The 14,704-nt window shown below is 48.0% G+C and overlaps 1 protein-coding gene across 1 annotated transcript in view; it reads right to left on the bottom strand.

The window, feature by feature from the left end:
• Positions 1-14,704, bottom strand: part of pdia4 (protein disulfide isomerase family A, member 4) — a 49,379-nt gene that overhangs the window by 14,359 nt on the left and 20,316 nt on the right. Inside the window, exons 4-6 of the mRNA XM_038797778.1 lie at positions 5,792-5,930; positions 5,357-5,562; positions 1,866-2,024 (exon numbers count right to left, since the gene is read on the bottom strand). Of these exons, the coding sequence (XP_038653706.1) occupies positions 1,866-2,024; positions 5,357-5,562; positions 5,792-5,930 (504 nt within the window). The remainder of the gene's footprint in view (positions 1-1,865; positions 2,025-5,356; positions 5,563-5,791; positions 5,931-14,704) is intronic.

Here is a 14,704-nt window from a genome sequence, read left to right as displayed (position 1 = left end):
TTACATATTTCCTAAGAGATTATTACAAAATATATAATCAGCTTCTTGGTCAGACCAGTTCGTCATTGATGGCCATTACTAGAGGATGGCAAGTCATCTTGATCAACCAACTTTTTTGACAGGAAATGAACATTGCAAATTTGTAGGAGTGCATTAGGTGGCTCCACGTCAGTTACACAAACTCGCCCTGTATGGCCTTCAGTAGCTCTATTACAAATTGTCAATGGTGGGGCCAAAAGCATAATTTTAAATCTACCAGCTAGCAATTGGTTTGGACAGCTCAGAAGCCACTTTGAAATTGCACCACAAACACTGATTTATTGGTCAAGTTTTATTGATGGCATCAGTAAAGAGTTACTGAAACATGCACAAGGTAGGGAAGGTCCAACTGCATTTGTTTCCATAAATACACTTGTACCAAGCAATCAGGTGACCGATCATTGGACTGCTTAACATTTACTCAAACAGTTGCCAGATGTTTTGAGGCCATCTGTTGGGGAAACAAAAACGTTTTGTTTCTTGAAAATGTGTAACTGCTAGCATAGGGAGTAGTTGAAACAAATAGTGCAGATGCATTTAAGGGCCTGCACAAGCACGAGGGAGAAGATGGTCACAATGGTAGATTTAGCTGAGAGATCTGGCTCAACAATGGAGGATGTTTGACAAAAAGAGCAGCAACTAAGATCAGAATGCAGCAAGAGCTGTGGAGGTTGTTACTGGCAGCACCTCAAATTGATAAGGATAAGGAGGTTAAAAACACTTTGTAGTTTGAGATGTTAATTACAAACAATAGAATATAAAGTCAAACGATAATGTGAAGTCCATATGAGGCTTGTTCAAGACTGGAGTACTGTATGCATTGTGGTTCTTTAAAAAAAAAGGTTTTGAGGCTCTAGGGAGGACATAGAACATTCATCAGGAAGCCAAAAATGGTTTTGCAAAATGCCGATTATGGTGATATTGATAGGACTGGTTAAAATCAGAATGGGTAAAAAAATGCTTCCAGTGCCCTGTGGGTGGTTAGAAGATCAAAAGAGGACCATAGTTACCAATACAGGATATTCAGATAAAGCAATAGAACCTTTAGTCAAGAAAATGAAATGAAAAAATGAAAATCGCTTAGTGTCACAAGTAGGCTTCAAATGAAGTTACTGTGAAAAGCCCCCAGTCACCACATTCTGGCGCCTGTTCAGGGAGGCTGGTACAGGAAGAGTTAAGCAAAAGTGGAATTCAGTCAGTGGTTGTGGCAGAAACTGCATGGCAGATAAACAAAGGGCTGAAGGGATATGGGCACAACATGACCCTGCTGTTCCTGGAGGGTAAACACTGCCATTGAATGTTTAAATTCAGTGTTTAAATTAGTATTTACCTCATTGCAAATTGTTTTTAACATTAGGATGAACTGACTGAAGTTGCAATTACTAGAGTTACATCCATTCTAAATGAGAGGGAAAGGGAAAACCTTCCCCTTGTGGAAGAGACTCAAAGCTAGGGGAACTTTTAGGGCTCATCATTTAAGACAGAAATTAGGAGACTTTTTTTCCCTCCAAGGGGCATTACGTCTGTGGAATTCTCTTATTCAGAGCAGTGGAGGCAGAGCCATTGAATATTTTAAAGGTAGAGTCAGACAGATTCCTGATTGACAAAGGAGTCAAAGGGAATAGGGGTAGACAAAAGCAGATTTGAGAGCACAATCAAATTACCATAATTGTATCAATTGGCGGAGCAGGCTGGAGAACAGGATGGCCTACACTTGCTCCTAATTTTCCTGTTTGTTCATTTGTAGATATACACTTAGCTAAGCCAGAGGCTATAACCCACAGCATGTACAATTACTCAGTTCTTCAGCATCACAAATTACTCACAGGCGTCTTGATAGGCGAGATAAGCTGGGTCTTTTTCTCCACTAAAAATTCCAATAATTATGACATCATCACCATCCTTAAGGAATTCTTGAACTTGCTTAAGAGCTTGAATTTGTTTGGCAGGTGGGCCAGCCTGTTCAATCATATGGTCTATAATACCTAAATAAAAAAAATGAACATTAGTTTTAGTTTTGCCATAACATTATGGCAATGTACAGTGCTCACATTTTACAGCATTTTACCTCTTGTTCTAAATTTCCCTTTGTGGAGACAGTCTTGTACAATTTATAGGCAGTAATTTTTCTTTTCTTTGTTCTGTTTTGCTCTTGGCATTTTAGTTGTTGTTGTAAGTTACCTTAAGGGTTAAGTCAAGGCAGGAGATCCCAGATCCGTGTCATGTTCCTCTTGGGCGATGTGGGAATTCAGAAAACTTTCAAGTGTCCAACTGCAGCTCCTGTTAGACCCCTTGAGGGCTCTGGAGCTGCGGATGGATTCACTTAGGAGCATCCACGATGCTGAGGAAGTCAGGGATAGCACGTTCAGTGAGTTAGTCACACTGCAGTTAAAAATTACTGAGGGAGATAGGAAATGGGTGGCCACAGACAGAGGAAGAGTAGGAAGGCAGAGCAGGGGTCCCCTGTGATCATCTCCCTCAAACAGATACACAGTTTTGGATACTGTTGGGGGAGATGGTCCACCAAGGTAAGGTGGCAGCCAAGTTCATGGCACCATAGCTGGTTCTGCTGCGCAGGATGGCAGCAAAAAAAAAAAAAAAAATGAAAAAAAAAATGGCAGAGCTGTAGTGATAGGGGACTCAAATGGCAAGGGGAATAGACAGACGACAGGGTGGTATGTTGCCTCCCTGGTGCAAAGGTCAAGGATGTTTGAGCGGCTGCAGGACATTCTGGAGGGGGAGGGTGAGCAGCCAGCTGTCAAGGTGCATTTAGGCACCCCAACGATACAGGTAAAAAAACATGAGGTCCTACAAGTTGAATTTAGGGAGTTTGGAATTACACTAAAAAGTAGGACCTCAAAAGGTAGTAATTTTCATGCTGTAAATCTCTTATGACTATGACAAGAATAACAAAAATTAGCATTGAGTTAAGGAACTCAAGTCGTAAATTTGTAGGAAATGCAAACTGTTTTTAAGACAGTTTGTACAAGAGACGAGACAGCCCTGGGTATGGTTTTAGGAAATTAATTTGAGGCAGAAAGGGTATCAATAGGACAGCATTCAGGATTATTGATGATTATGATCATTGATCATAATTAAGCAAAACAAAGAAAGGCCAAGAGTAGAAGTTTGAAATCCGGGAAAGGTAAAAAAAAACTGAGATGAGATTTGTGAACTGGAACCAGACCCTTGAAGGTAAAACAATGTCAGAACAGTGGGAAACATTAGAAAGAGACAGAGGGTTTGGAATAAATATATTCCCATAAAGAAGCAGAGTGGTGTTCTCAAATTTAAACCAGCTCCGCCAGATGTCAAAAGAGCATACAAAGCAAGATAGGCAAAAAAAGGGAAGAATGTGTCAGATAGTTCTGCACTGCAGAAAGCAGAGGAGAGTACAAGACTGTGCAAAGATAACATTAAGTTCTGACAAAATATTAACTCACAAAATTAGGAAAAACTAAAAGTTGCTTTACAAATAAATAAAGGAAAAGAACCAAGGAAACAGCAGATGTGCGAATTGGCTGAAAACACAGACATTATATTCCAGAACGCCAGGTATTGGACACACAGAAGCAAAGTCACTTTTAAAAGTTATATCTCACTTATAAGAGATACAAGTGCTATCTCTCATCACCTTTAAGACAGAGATAGATAGGTTCTTGATTAATAAGGGGATCAGGAGTTATGGGGAGAAGGCAGGAGAATTGGGGGGGGGGGGGGGGGGGGGGATGAGAAAATCATCAGCCATGATCGAATGGCAGAGCAGACTAGATGGGCCAAATAACTCCTAATTTTGCTCCTATGTCTTATGGTCTTATTTTGTATTTTTTAAAAATCTGGTAATGTTCTGGAGAACTGCTCTATTGAGTCCTAGTCAGCATTAAGCCACTTGCCAATCCAAAGAAATCTGCAGCTGACTTGTGTAAATTGTATTTCTCAGCAGTCAATTTTTTAATCTCCAGGAATCCAAAACTGCATCGCCTATTCACAATCTCTTTAAGAAACAGGAGCTGAAGAATGTAATTTGGCACCTCGAGTCTGCTCTCTCATTTAACAAGATCAGCTATGATCTTCAATTTCATCCTCCTGCATGATCCCATATTCCTCAAATTTCCTTACTATCCAAAAATCTACAGACCCAAAATCTAATGACCTAAGAATTGATTTTATTCAATATCTAGTACCCACAGGACAATCCCTCATTTCAGGAACCTTTTGAATGAACCACTGTTGCATTCACTCAATGGCAAATATGCCCTTCTCCAGGTTAAGGCAACCAAAACTGTACACAGCATTATTGTGGCCTTGTCAATGCCCCGGATTAAAAGAGCATCCCATAACCACAAGTGTCATGTGAGAGTACCTTTAAGAAGTGGATGTTTAAGCAATGTACCTTTAAGAAATGAAGCAGCTCATATTACTGAAGTGATGTCAGAGGGTGGGGGTAGCCGAGTTGAGCTCACTTCTGCTTTTAGTATCAGTTTGAGAGAGAACAGCTGAAAAATGCCTGGCTGGTTTGCTGTGAGCTGTTTTGAAAGGAGAACGCTGGTTTGAGGAGAAAGCTGGGAATGTTTGTGTGCTTTGCAAAAAGCTGCAAGAAGAAAACACAGAACTAGTCTGTTGATGTCTGAAAATCCAAAGACTATAAGTATATTGAATGTAACCTTATGTCTGTTGTTAAAGGTGAAGTCTTTTGGGGTTTGAAGGAATATTTTGAGGGATTATTTAGTGTTGTATTATTTTCAGGGTTATCTTTGAAGTAAGGGTGTTAAGAGATCCAATATTTATTTTAAAAAGTTAATTTGAGTTCATGGAATAAACATTGTTTTTGTGTTTAAAAATCCACGTGTCCATAATTGTAATACCACACCTGGGGAACAAGCCATGTGCTTCAAAAGCAACAATCCATTATAGGGAGAGGTTGGTTGAACTCCATGTACATACTCCATGATACATTTTGGGATTCTGAAACCGCCACTCCCATAACACAAGAAAAAGGAGAGGTAGGCCACTCAGTCCATCAAATCTGCTCTACCATTCAATGAGATCATGGCTGATCTAACGCAAGACTCCTCAACTCATTTCCCGCCTTACCCCCATAACCTGGATTCCCTTACCGATTAAGAATCAGTCTATCTCAGCCATGAACATACTTAAAAAGCCAGCCTCTACAGCTCTCTGCTGACCCTGCTTCATAATAGTGAACATTAGGTCATTGTGGTCACTGCTTCATTTCAGCACAAGTTTTTTTTTAAAAAAGCAGATTGCAGAAAACGTATCACAATAGGTATAAATGGATAATCAAGAAATATATCACCTTCTGTCTCCATTGGTCCATTATATTCAAAAGGTTTACCCTTGCGGAAAATTTTCAGGGTAGGATAGCCAGTGACTTGGTATTTGTTAGCAAGCTGTGTCTCAGTAGTGGCATCTACTTTAGCAAGTAAAATTGGCACAGAACGCTTGCCAAGCTCCTCAGCAGCCTCCTCATATTGTGGAGCAAGCTTCTTACAGTGCCCACACCTGTAACAAAGTGGAGTCAGTAGAATTGACATTTGATATCACATTATTAGCTGGGAAAATAACCAAAAAACAAAGGTAATTTATTAGCTATATTAACAGTAACAGTTACTTCCCATTATATAGTAGACAATAATATACATTATTTCTGTCTTTTTACTGCTGCTTGTCACACCAATTTCCAATGATGGCAATATACCATAAAAATGTTTTAAAAAGTGTACACACTAACCAAGGAGCGTAGAACTCCACTAGGATGATATCAGCATCATTCACAACATCATCAAAGTTATCTTCTGTCAACACGATGGTTGCTTCAGGTGGTGGAATCCAGTCAGGGGAAGCTACTTCTTTCACTTTAGACAAAAGTTCTGTAAATATTAGAAGGATGGTTTGATTAAAATGGAATTAGATAGTTGGAAAAATATGAAAGTTTAAGAAGGAGATATTAAGCGTATTAAGATATTAGGAGCAGGAGATATTAAGGATGAGGCCAAGACAGCGAATGTAAACTATTTCTTTGCCTAATTCTACAGCTATGTTAAAGATTTACAGGACAAAGCTTACAATGCTCATCACAAAAGTATGAATTTCAAAAGTTGATGACTGTTTGGCTGTTGTACTTTAAAAAGATTTTCTAATTGCTTTAAAATGCTCAAAATGTAAATCAATATCCAGATTCTGTATTAAGGCTAATGTACAGGACATCAATTGCAACAAAATAAATAAAAATGGTCAAACAAGTTTGTGCAGAGCAGCAACTTCTTTCAGGGCATCTGTGCCATATTGTAGATGTTGGGCAAATTCAAAAAAATATAAATTTTATTCAAGGCATTTTCATCTAAAGCATTTTCATATCAAAACAAAAACAGCCAAACAATGTAAACACCCCCACCCCCTTGCTCCCATGATACCATCCCCACCTTACCTCACATCCTGCCTTTGCCCACTTAACCCCCTTACCACCCCACCCCCCCATCCTCTCAAGCTTCCTTAGAGAAATCGATAAATGGCTTCCACATGTGGGAAAATCCATTCACCGACTCCCTCAGGACAACTTTACCTTCTCCAGACTCAGGAATTCCACACTTTATCTTGCAACACCAAGGGCGGCAATCCAGGAAAGGACAGCACCTTTCTCCTTACAAAGTCTCAGACAAGCAGGTACCCGAAAACCTTTCCCCCTACACAACCCATACTCTTCCTCCAGGTCCTCCAACTTCACAAAGTTGCTCCCTATGAACAGATCACCAAATGCCACCACCCCAAAACATTGCAACCAACCACCCAGCGATAAATTATAATTGTTACAGATCAGTGCCCACACCAAGGCAACCTCCAGCTTTAAGTGCTGCTTCCACTGCCCCCACACCCTTAGGACCAACACCACCACTAGGCTCACAGTACGTGGCCAGAGAGAACAGCAGAGGCACCGACAACGAAGCCCTCAAACATGTTCCCCTACATGATGCTGCCTCCTCTGACCACTCCCACATGACCCAATTCCTAACCATAGCAATATTCGCTGCCCAGTAGCAATTCATTCATCATGTTCGGCAATGGCAGCCCTTCCCCCACACTCCAGGAAAGCCCTCAACCCACATGGTCTTCACTGCCCACACAAATTTAGAGATCAGCACAATGACCTTCTTAAAAAATGATTTAGGGGTGAAGATTGAGGGGTTCTGGAACACAAACAGAAACCTTGGCAGCACCGCCATTTTTACTGTCTGCAACCACCCCACCAGCACACCCCACCTCTTGAAATCTACTTTCATCTCCTCCACCAGCCAAGCCATATTCAACTTATGCAGCTGTGCCCAGCCCTTCACTTGGATACCCAAGTATCTAAGCTTGTCCACACCCCCTAAATGACAACTCCCCAAACCTCCCTGCCCACTGTGCTTAAATCAGCAACACCTCACACTTCCCCATATTCAACTTGTATCCCGAAAACCAGCCAAATCTAAAATCCCCATGATGCGTCCGATACTGCTCAACGGGTCTGAACTGTACAGCAACATCTCGTCCGATGCATAGACCCTGTGCTCGGCTCGACTTCTCCCATCGCCTCCCCCTCCCCACTCGATCCCTCCTCAGTCCCTCATTGCCCGAAGCGCCATTGCTACTCTATCGTGAAGATGAAGAGCAACCGGCAAAGCATGCACCTCTGCCTCGTCCCCTAATGCAGCCCCAAGTACCCCAAACTCACTCGGTTCGACTGCACGTTCTCTGCCAGAACCACCCTAACACCTCCAGCAGTTACTTCCACTCCACCCGATCAAATGCCTTCTCTGCATCCATCGCCATCACTATCCTCCACCTCCCCTGAAGGCATCATGATTACATTAAGCAGCATCCTTACATTCACTGTCAACTGCCCCCCTTTTACAAAACTTGTTTGATCTTTGCCTTTCACCCCTGGGATGCAAACCATTATTTGCGAGGCCAGCACCTTCCTCAACAGCTTGGCATCTACATTCAACAATGATATTGGGCAGTATGATCCACACTGCTCCGTATCTTTAATATCAGGGAGATGGAAGCTGGGGTGGAGAGAAAGATCTGCCCTCTCCCTTGCTTCATTGTACACCACCCTCACCAGCAGTGACCCCGGGTCTGCCCCAAATGTTTATAAAACACCACTGGGAACCCATCCAACGTTGGGGCCTTCCCTGCCTGCATCGTCTCCATACTATCCATCACCTCCCTCAGCCCAATTGGGGCCACCAGTCCCTGAACCAGCTCTTCATCTACTGTGGGAAATTTCAGCCCGTCCAAAAACCACTGCATCCCCCCCTCCCGGCGCTCAGACTTGTATTGGCTTCTATAAAACACACTCCATTCACCCACACGGATTCCAACACTACCCAACCCTCATTATCCCTAACGGAGGGGCCAACATTCTGCTCGACTTATACCTGTAGTCATTTTTTTTTCTTCTTAAATTATTTTTATTCAAATTTTCACATTTTCACAAAAAAGAAAACAATAACAGAAAATTCTAAGAACAAAAAAAAACAGAACCCCCCCCCCCGTAAATACAAAAGAGAAACAATAAATTAACACCCGTCATTGGCAAAAAACAGATATTCACCCCAAAACAAAAACAAAGAGACAACCCCCCTCCCCCGGGTTGCTGCTGCTGACCTTTTGTTTTTACCGTTCTGTCAGGAGATCTAGGAATGGTTGCCATCTCCTGAAAAACCCCTGCACTGACCCACTTAGGGCAAATTTCACCCTCTCCAATTTAAGAAACTCCGCCATATCGTTGACCCAGGCCTCCACGCTTGGGGGCCTCGCATCCTTCCACTGACGAAGAATCCTCCGCCGGGCTACTAGGGACGCAAAGGCCAGAACACCGGCCTCTTTTGCCTCCTGCACTCCCAGCTCCACTGCAACCCCAAATATTGCGAGTCCCCAGCCTGGATTGACCTGGATCCTACCACCCTCAATACAGTCCTTGCTACACCCTTCCAAAATTCCCCCAGCGCTGGGCATGCCCAGAACATGTGGACATGGTTTGCTGGGCTCCCTGAGCACCTAATACACCTGTCCTCGGTCCCAAAAAACCTGCTCATCCTTGTCCCAGTCATATGAGGCCTATGCAGTACCTTAAACTTATGAGGCTAAGCCTCGCACACGAAGAGGAGTTCACCCTTTCTAGGGCATCCGCCCACGTCCCCTCCTCAATCTCCTCATCCAGCTCCTCCTCCCATTTATCTTTCAGCTCCTCCACCGAGGCCTCGTCTACCTCCTGCATCACCTGGGACACTTCAGAGATCCTCCCCTCTCCAACCCATACCCCTGAGAGCACCCTGTCCTGGATCCCACGCGGCGGCAGCAGGGGGAACCCTGCCACCTGCCAAACACCCGTACTTGCATGTACCTAAAGGTGTTCCCCGGGGCAGCCTGAACGTCCCTTCCAGCTCACCCAGGCTCGCAAACTTCCCTTCTATGAACAGGTCCACCAGCCTCCTGACACCTGCCCTGTGCCAACTCAGGAACTCGCCATCAATTCTCCCCGGAACAAACTGGCTGTTCCCCCGTATCGGGGACCCCATCGAGGCCCCCACCTCCCCACTGTGCCGCCTCCATTGCCCCCAAACCTTGAGGGTAGCTGCCACCACCGGGCTCGTGGTATACATCGTCGGAGGGAGCAGGAGCGGCGCCGTTGCAAGCGCTTCCAGGCTCGTACCCACACAGGATGCCATCTCCAACCTCTTCCATGCTGCCCCCTCCCGGTCCATTACCCACTTACGCACCATCGCTGTGTTGGCAGCACAATAATACCCACAGAGGTTGGGCAACTCCAGCCCCCATCCCTGCCCCACTCCAAGAACACCAGTCTCATCCTTGGAGTCCCGTGTGCCCACACAAACCCCGTAATGCTCCTGTTAACCCGCCTGAAAAAGGCCTTCGGGATAAGGATGGGGAGGCACTGGAACAGGAACAGAAACCTCAGGAGCACCGTCATCTTGACTGACTGCACCCTACCCGCCAAAGACAGCGGCAGCATGTCCCACCTCTTAAACTCCTCCTCCATTTGCTCCACTAGCCTTGTGAGGTTTAGCTTATGCAAGGCCCCCCAGTTCCTGGCCACCTGAACCCTCAAGTACCTGAAGCTCCTCTCCGCCCTTTTCAGTGGGAGCCTCCCAATCCCCCCCCTCCTGGTCCCCTGGGTGTACCACAAACAGCTCGCTTTTCCCAAAGTTAAGCTGAGAAATCCCCAAATTCCCAGAGAATCGCCATCACCACCGACATTCCCCCCACCGGGTCCGCCACATACAACAATCGGTCATCCGCATAGAGCGACACTCGGTGCGCCTCCCCACCCCGGACCAGCCCCCTCCAATCCCCCGACTCCCTCAGCGCCATAGCCAGGGGTTCAATTGCCAGCGCAAAAAAGTAGGGGGACAGGGGACACCCCTGGCTTGTCCCTCGGTATAGTCGAAAATACTCCAACCTCCTCTTATTCGTGGCCACACTAGCCATCGGGGCCTCACCCAACTGACAAACCCCTCCCCAAACCTTTCCAGCACCTCCCACAAGTACCCCCACTCGACCCTATCAAAGGCCTTCTCCGCATCTAGCGCCACCACTATCTCCACCTCCCCTTCCACCGCTGGCATCATAATAACGTTCAAGAGCCTCCGTATATTAGTGTTCAGCTGCCTCCCCTTCACAAACCCCGTTTGATCCTCGCGGATAACCTGCGGCACACAATCTTCTATCCTCGTGGCTAAGATCTTTGCCAACAACTTGGCGTCCACATTCAGGAGTGATATCGGCCTGTATGACCCACACTGCAGGGATCCTTGTCTCGCTTAAGGATCAAGGAGATCAGCGCCCAAGACATCGTCAGGGGCAAAGCCCCCCCCACTCCCTCGCCTCGTTGAAGGTCCTAACCAACAGGGGGCCCAGCAGGTCTGCATACACCTTGTAAAATTCAACCGGGAACCCATCCGGCCCCAGCGCCTTCCCCGACTGCATGTTCCCTATCCCTTTAACCAGCTCAAGCTCAACTGGCGCCCCCAGACCCTCCACCCGTCCCTCCTCCACCCGTGGGAATCTCAGCCAGTCCAAAAAGCACCCTATCCCCCCCTTCTCCGCCGGAGGTTCGGACCGATACAGTCTCCCATAAAAGTCCCTGAAGACCCCATTAATGTCTACCCCACTCGGCACCACATTTCCTCCCCGGTCCTCAACTCCACCAATCTCCCTAGCCGCATCCCACTTATGGAGCTGATGTGCCAGGATACTACTCGCCTTCTCCCCATACCTGTACACCGCACCCTGAGCCTTTCTCCATTGAGCCTCCGCCTTTCTGGTGGTCAATAAGTCGAACTCAGCAAGAAGGCTGCGCCGCTCCCTCAACAATCCCTCCTCCGGGGCCTCCGCGTACCTCCTGTCCACCCTCACCATCTCCCCCACCAATCTCTCCCTTTCTCTCTGCTCCCTTTCTCTCTGCTCCCCTCTCTCCCTGTGGGCCCGAATGGAGATCAACTCCCCCCGAACCACCGCCTTCAGCGCCTCCCAGACCGTCCCCACTCGGACCTCCCCATTATCGTTGGCCTCCAGGTACCTCTCGATGCATCTTCAAACCCGCCCCCTCACATCCTCGTCCGCCAGCAGCCCCACCCCCAAGCGCCACAACAGGCGCTGGTCCCTCTCCTCCCCCAGCTCGAGGTCCACCCAATGCGGGGCATGGTCAGAAATGGCTATCGCCGAGTACTCAGCGTCTACTACCCCCGCAATCAGCACCCTACTCAAAACAAAGTCGTCGATCCGGGAGTAGACCTTATGCACATGGGAGAAGTATGAAAATTCCCTGGCCCACGCGAACCTCCAAGGATCCACCCCTCCCATCTGGTCCATAAATCCCCTCAGCACCTTAGCCCCCGCAGGCCTCCTACCCGTCCTAGAACTGGATCGATCCAGTGGCGGATCCAACACCGTGTTGAAATCCCCCCCATTATCAGGCCCCCCCCACCTCCAAATCTGGAATCCGGCCCAACATGCGCCGCACGAAACCCGCATCATCCCAATTCAGGGCATATACATTAACCAGCACCACACGCTCCCCTTGCAGTTCACCATCATGTACCTCCCGTCGCTGTCTGCCAACACACTCGGCGCCTCAAATGACATCCTCTTCCCCACCAGGATCACCACCCCTCTGGTTTTTTGCAACCAGCCCCGAATGAAACACTTGGCCCACCCACCCCATCCTCAACCTGACCTGATCCGCCACCTTCAGGTGCGTCTCCTGAAGCATAGCCACGTCCGCCTTCAGCCCCCTCAGGTGCGTGAACACGCGGGACCGTTTGACCGGCCCATTCAGTCCCCTCACAGTCCAGGTGATCAGCTGGATCGGAGGGCCACCTGCCCCCCTCCCCCGTCAACTAGCCATCACCCTTCCGTAGTCCGCCACATGCCCGCGCCCCCCGCTCAGCCCGTTCCCCACAGCGACGGACCGCCATCCTGATCCCCTCTGCACGCTCCAGCTCCTTCTTGGCCATTCCAGCAGCAACCCGGTATCCCCCCCCCCCCCCCCCCCCCCCCTCTCCAGGCTGGGGCCCCCCCTAGCTGCGTAACTCCGGTCATTGTACTTCCGTAAGTCAGCCGACCCCGGCTGCTCCCGCCACCCCAATTACCATCCCCAGTGTCCCCCAACCATTCCCCCAATGCCGACCCCGCCCCCTGCTTCTCCAGCGCAGGAAGACAGGCACATGACCCAACAGAGCCGCGAACCCCACCCAAACCCGTAACCAGTGAAATAATAAAAGTCCCAACATGATATGATAAAACACCCAAGTAAACAGATAACAGTCCCGAAAAGCAGAAAAGGCAAGACAGCAAAAAAAAAAAAACATCGTCCAATAGAACCAAAAAGAGCGAAAGGATATCAAGGATGACAAAGCCATTCCCCAGCCCCCAGTTCAAGTCCAGCTTCTCTGCCTGGACAAAAGTCCAGGCCTCCTCCGGGGAGTCAAAATAAAGTTGGTGGTCTTTATAAGTGACCCACAGGCGTGCCGGCTGTAACAGGCCAAACTTGACCCCCTTCTTGTGGAGCACTGCCTTCGCCCGGTTAAACCCAGCCCTTCTCTTTGCCACCTCTGCACTCCAGTCCTGGTAAATCCTGATCTCCGTATTCTCCCACTCACTACTACTCTCCCTCTTCGCCCAACGAAGCACACACTCACGGTCAACCAAGCGTTGAAATCGGACCAGCACCGCCCTGGGTGGTGTGTTCGGCCCGGGCTTCCGAAGCCGCACCCGATGGGCACTCTCCAGCTCCAGGGGTCCCCGGAATGACCCCGCGCCCATCAGCGAGTTCAGCATCAGGACCACGTAGGCCCCCAAATCCGAACCTTCCAGCCCCTCCTAGAGGACCAAAATCCGCAGATTCTTCCGGCGGGAGCAGTTCTCCATCTCCTCCATCCTTGCCAACTATTTCTTGTGAAGCGCCTCGTGCGACTCCACTTTCACCGCCAGGCCGAGGAGTTTGTCCTCGTTCTCCGAAGCCTTTTGCTGCAGCTCCCGAATCTCTGCTGCCTGCGCCGTCTGATTCGCCCCGAGCCTGTCCAGCAATGCCCTCAATGGCTCCAGGATCTCAGCTTTTAGTTCCTGGAAGGAACGCAGCAGCAGCTCCTGCTGCTCCCTCGCCCACTGCTGCCACGCTGCCGGTTCTCCGCCCGCCGCCATCTTGTCCTTTTTGCCTCGCACCTTCTTCTGCTGCAAAGTTGATTTTCTGGTCGCTCCACTTCTAGTCCAGCCCATCCACCGGCCGCCAAGCGCCGAGGCTGCGTTCCCACCTGGGGAAAAATCAAATCAGCGCCGTTGTGGGCCCTTAAAAGAGCCCTTGGTGAAATCTTTTCCAGTTGTTCCCTTTGCTGCTAGAATCCAGCTTTCACAAGGGCCCTCAGGTCAGCTCGAGGCCTCTAACACAGCCCTTCCCCCGCCTGCATGCCGAATAGGCTTTGTCTCTCTGCTGCAGCCCCAGCCAAATCCTACACTGTTTCTGCAGGACTGGAAACCAAGAAACATATCATTCCTGGGTGAAAAAACTCCTCCTACCTTCACCTATACTTTTTCATAAAAATTCCACTCTGTATTGCTTAAAAAAAGAGCTCTTTTCTGTGATCTTAGCAGGAGCTGCCGTGTGTGTGTGACCACTCACTCCATGGTGCACACCGCAAGTCCCCTACCTGTACTCAAATTGACCATCTGGTCCTCCATAACTGCCCCACCACCCTCCCCATAGACACTAGCCCAAATTCTAATTGGAGTGATCTGTCCCACATTGTTTTGCTCCATGTATCCCTGAATGGCTGCCCTTGTGCTCGCATACTGTCAACAACACACACGCCGATCCCTTTCAAACTGCACCACACTGACACTGACCGATTTGACATCCTTGTTGAATACCCCCTCCCAAAAGAACCAGCCTTTCTCTCCCCACCTCCCAGAAACCTCCCACTTCACTCCAGTTAGCCCACCCAAGACTTCCAGCCTCCCCCTAGTTCCCCCTTTACATCCCTAAGGAGTAACAAAAGGTGCACTCACCATCATTGTTTCCCCATGATAAAACCTGCGTCCAAGAACACCCATCAAAAATTTTAAAAGAACATGCAAAATTCCT

This window comes from Scyliorhinus canicula, chromosome 5 (genome assembly GCF_902713615.1).
Source record: "Scyliorhinus canicula chromosome 5, sScyCan1.1, whole genome shotgun sequence".
NCBI classification, from domain to species: Eukaryota; Metazoa; Chordata; class Chondrichthyes; order Carcharhiniformes; family Scyliorhinidae; genus Scyliorhinus; species Scyliorhinus canicula.
The sequence above is the reverse complement of the archived record's forward strand: the minus strand, read 5'-3'. Positions and strand labels throughout refer to the sequence as shown.